General features: G+C 43.2%; 1 protein-coding gene across 1 annotated transcript in view; it reads left to right on the forward strand.

The window, feature by feature from the left end:
• The window catches only part of ZNF556 (zinc finger protein 556), a 17,317-nt gene extending 15,512 nt beyond the window's left edge, over window positions 1–1,805 (forward strand). The window contains exon 4 of the mRNA XM_011964121.1: window positions 1,752–1,805. Coding sequence (XP_011819511.1) covers window positions 1,752–1,805 — 54 coding nt within the window. The remainder of the gene's footprint in view (window positions 1–1,751) is intronic.
• The last annotated feature ends 222 nt before the right edge of the window (window positions 1,806–2,027 follow it).

Genomic DNA, 2,027 nt, shown 5'->3' on the forward strand with positions numbered 1-2,027 from the left:
GGGAGGCTGAGGCAGGAGAATGGCATGAACCCGGGAGGGGCAGCTTGCAGTAAGCTGAGATCGTGCCACTGCACTCCAGCCTGGGCAACAGAGTGAGACTCCATCTCAAAAAAAAAAAAAAGAAAGAAATCTCACATTCTCACATTTGAATGAAGAATCATGAATCCTAATGGGACAATAGAGTGCCCAACATGTTCATATATTTATAAAGGAGTGGGACTTATTCCAGGAATTTAAATGTTTCCATATTGGAAAATCCAAATATCTTCATATAATTCACCAAGGAGATGAGAAATATCCTCAGGTAGGTAAGGGTGTATTTGTACATAAGTAAATTTCTGTTTCTGCTTAAAAATACTTGTTTAGATCGCTTCTCGGCCTTTTGGGTAAGATCAAGTGTAAAAATACTTGTTTAGGAAAATAATTCCTTAAAGTGATTAAAAATACAACTATCTCAAAATTAGAGCCAAATTCAAATACTTCATACATTAGTAGGGTCACCTGGCGTGAATGGAAGGATGTGTCATATAATGCCAGTGTTCTGACTCTCTTATGGCTGCAGAATGCCACCCCAAAAATTATTTATTTTTATTTTTTTTAATTTTTTGAGACGGAGGTTTGCCCTTATTATCCAGGCTGGAGTGCAATGGTGTGATCTCAGCTCACCGCAACCTCCGCCTCCCAGGTTCAAGTGATTCTCCTGCCTCAGTCTCCTGAGTCACTGGAATTACAGATATGCGCCACCACGCCCAGCTAATTTTGTATTTTTAGTAGAGACAGGGTTTCTCCATGTTGGTCAGGCTGGCCTCGAACTCCTGACCGCAGGTGATCCGCCCGTCTCGGCCTCCCAAAGTGCTGGGATTACAGGTGTGAGACACTGCGCCTGCCCCCGTCCCCCCGAAATTTAGATTACAACAACCACATTTATTTTGCTGAGGTACCTGATATTTATCCAGGACTGGGCAGAGGCAGCTCATCCTTGCCGTTCTCCAGTTCCACACCTGCACAAATTGGGGTGGTTTTTTCCGCATTCGTTTTTATAGGGGCTTTTACTATGTCTTTTTATCTTGGGAGCCATGGGAAATTTTACAGCAAGTAACAATGTTAGCACATAATACAGTACGGTATCATTTTTCTCTTTTTGTGTACACAAGTGTCAATTTTTACTACACCATCAGCACGTCTGGATTTAATCCAATGTGAAAGAAAGTGAAACCCGTCCCAAAAGAGCAAGGTGATTCTGGCTTGAGCTCTAAAACGTACAAGTCATTGTCGTCTACAGTCTTGTAATTAGCCTGTCATCAGTTGTTTTAAGGTTTTAAGTAGTCTGCGTTTTCATTGGTTGTCACTAGACGGTAGCAGAGAGCATCTGTCAGAATTAATTAACAGGGTTAAACCAGCTCAAGCAAGCGAAGCCAATAGCTGTAGTCTTTAGGATGCTACTCAGACCAAGGCTATGGCTGAAGCAGCCCACCCCCTCTACACACACGTGGGGCCCAGGAACCTCTGCAAGGTCCTCTACCGTTGGACCTTGTGTCCTGCCAAGTGGCTGTCAGTGTAGGCTGGCATTTAGTGCTGTGTGGCCTTATTGATGGTCACAACCATTTTTTCCACTTTGGTACCACCCGCCATCCACTGGAACGCTTCGGTGCATCTCTACGGGGATCTGAGCTGAGCTTCTCCCCCTTTCTCTGAGAGCATTTCCAGCTAATATGTGTCTGCTTGGTCATGTCCTTGCGTCTGCCCCTTAGCCAGGAACTTTACACAAACCCAAAATGTATCTAGACCTCTACATCATGCCATAAATGTAAATTATTTCCAGATTTATCGCTGAAAATAAATGTGAAAACGTAAGAGATCATGAATTGGAATAGGCAAACATTTGTGAAAACACGAAAACACCACAAAATAGAACAGATATTAGAGGCTACAAAACAAAAGGCACCATCGGAGAGTGAAAAGGGAGTCTATAGAATGGAAGAAGAAACGTGCGATACATAGATCTGGCAAACGGCTTGCACACAGAG

The sequence above is a fragment of the Colobus angolensis genome, unplaced genomic scaffold (genome assembly GCF_000951035.1).
Source record: "Colobus angolensis palliatus isolate OR3802 unplaced genomic scaffold, Cang.pa_1.0 Scaffold64, whole genome shotgun sequence".
Lineage (NCBI taxonomy): Eukaryota > Metazoa > Chordata > Mammalia > Primates > Cercopithecidae > Colobus > Colobus angolensis.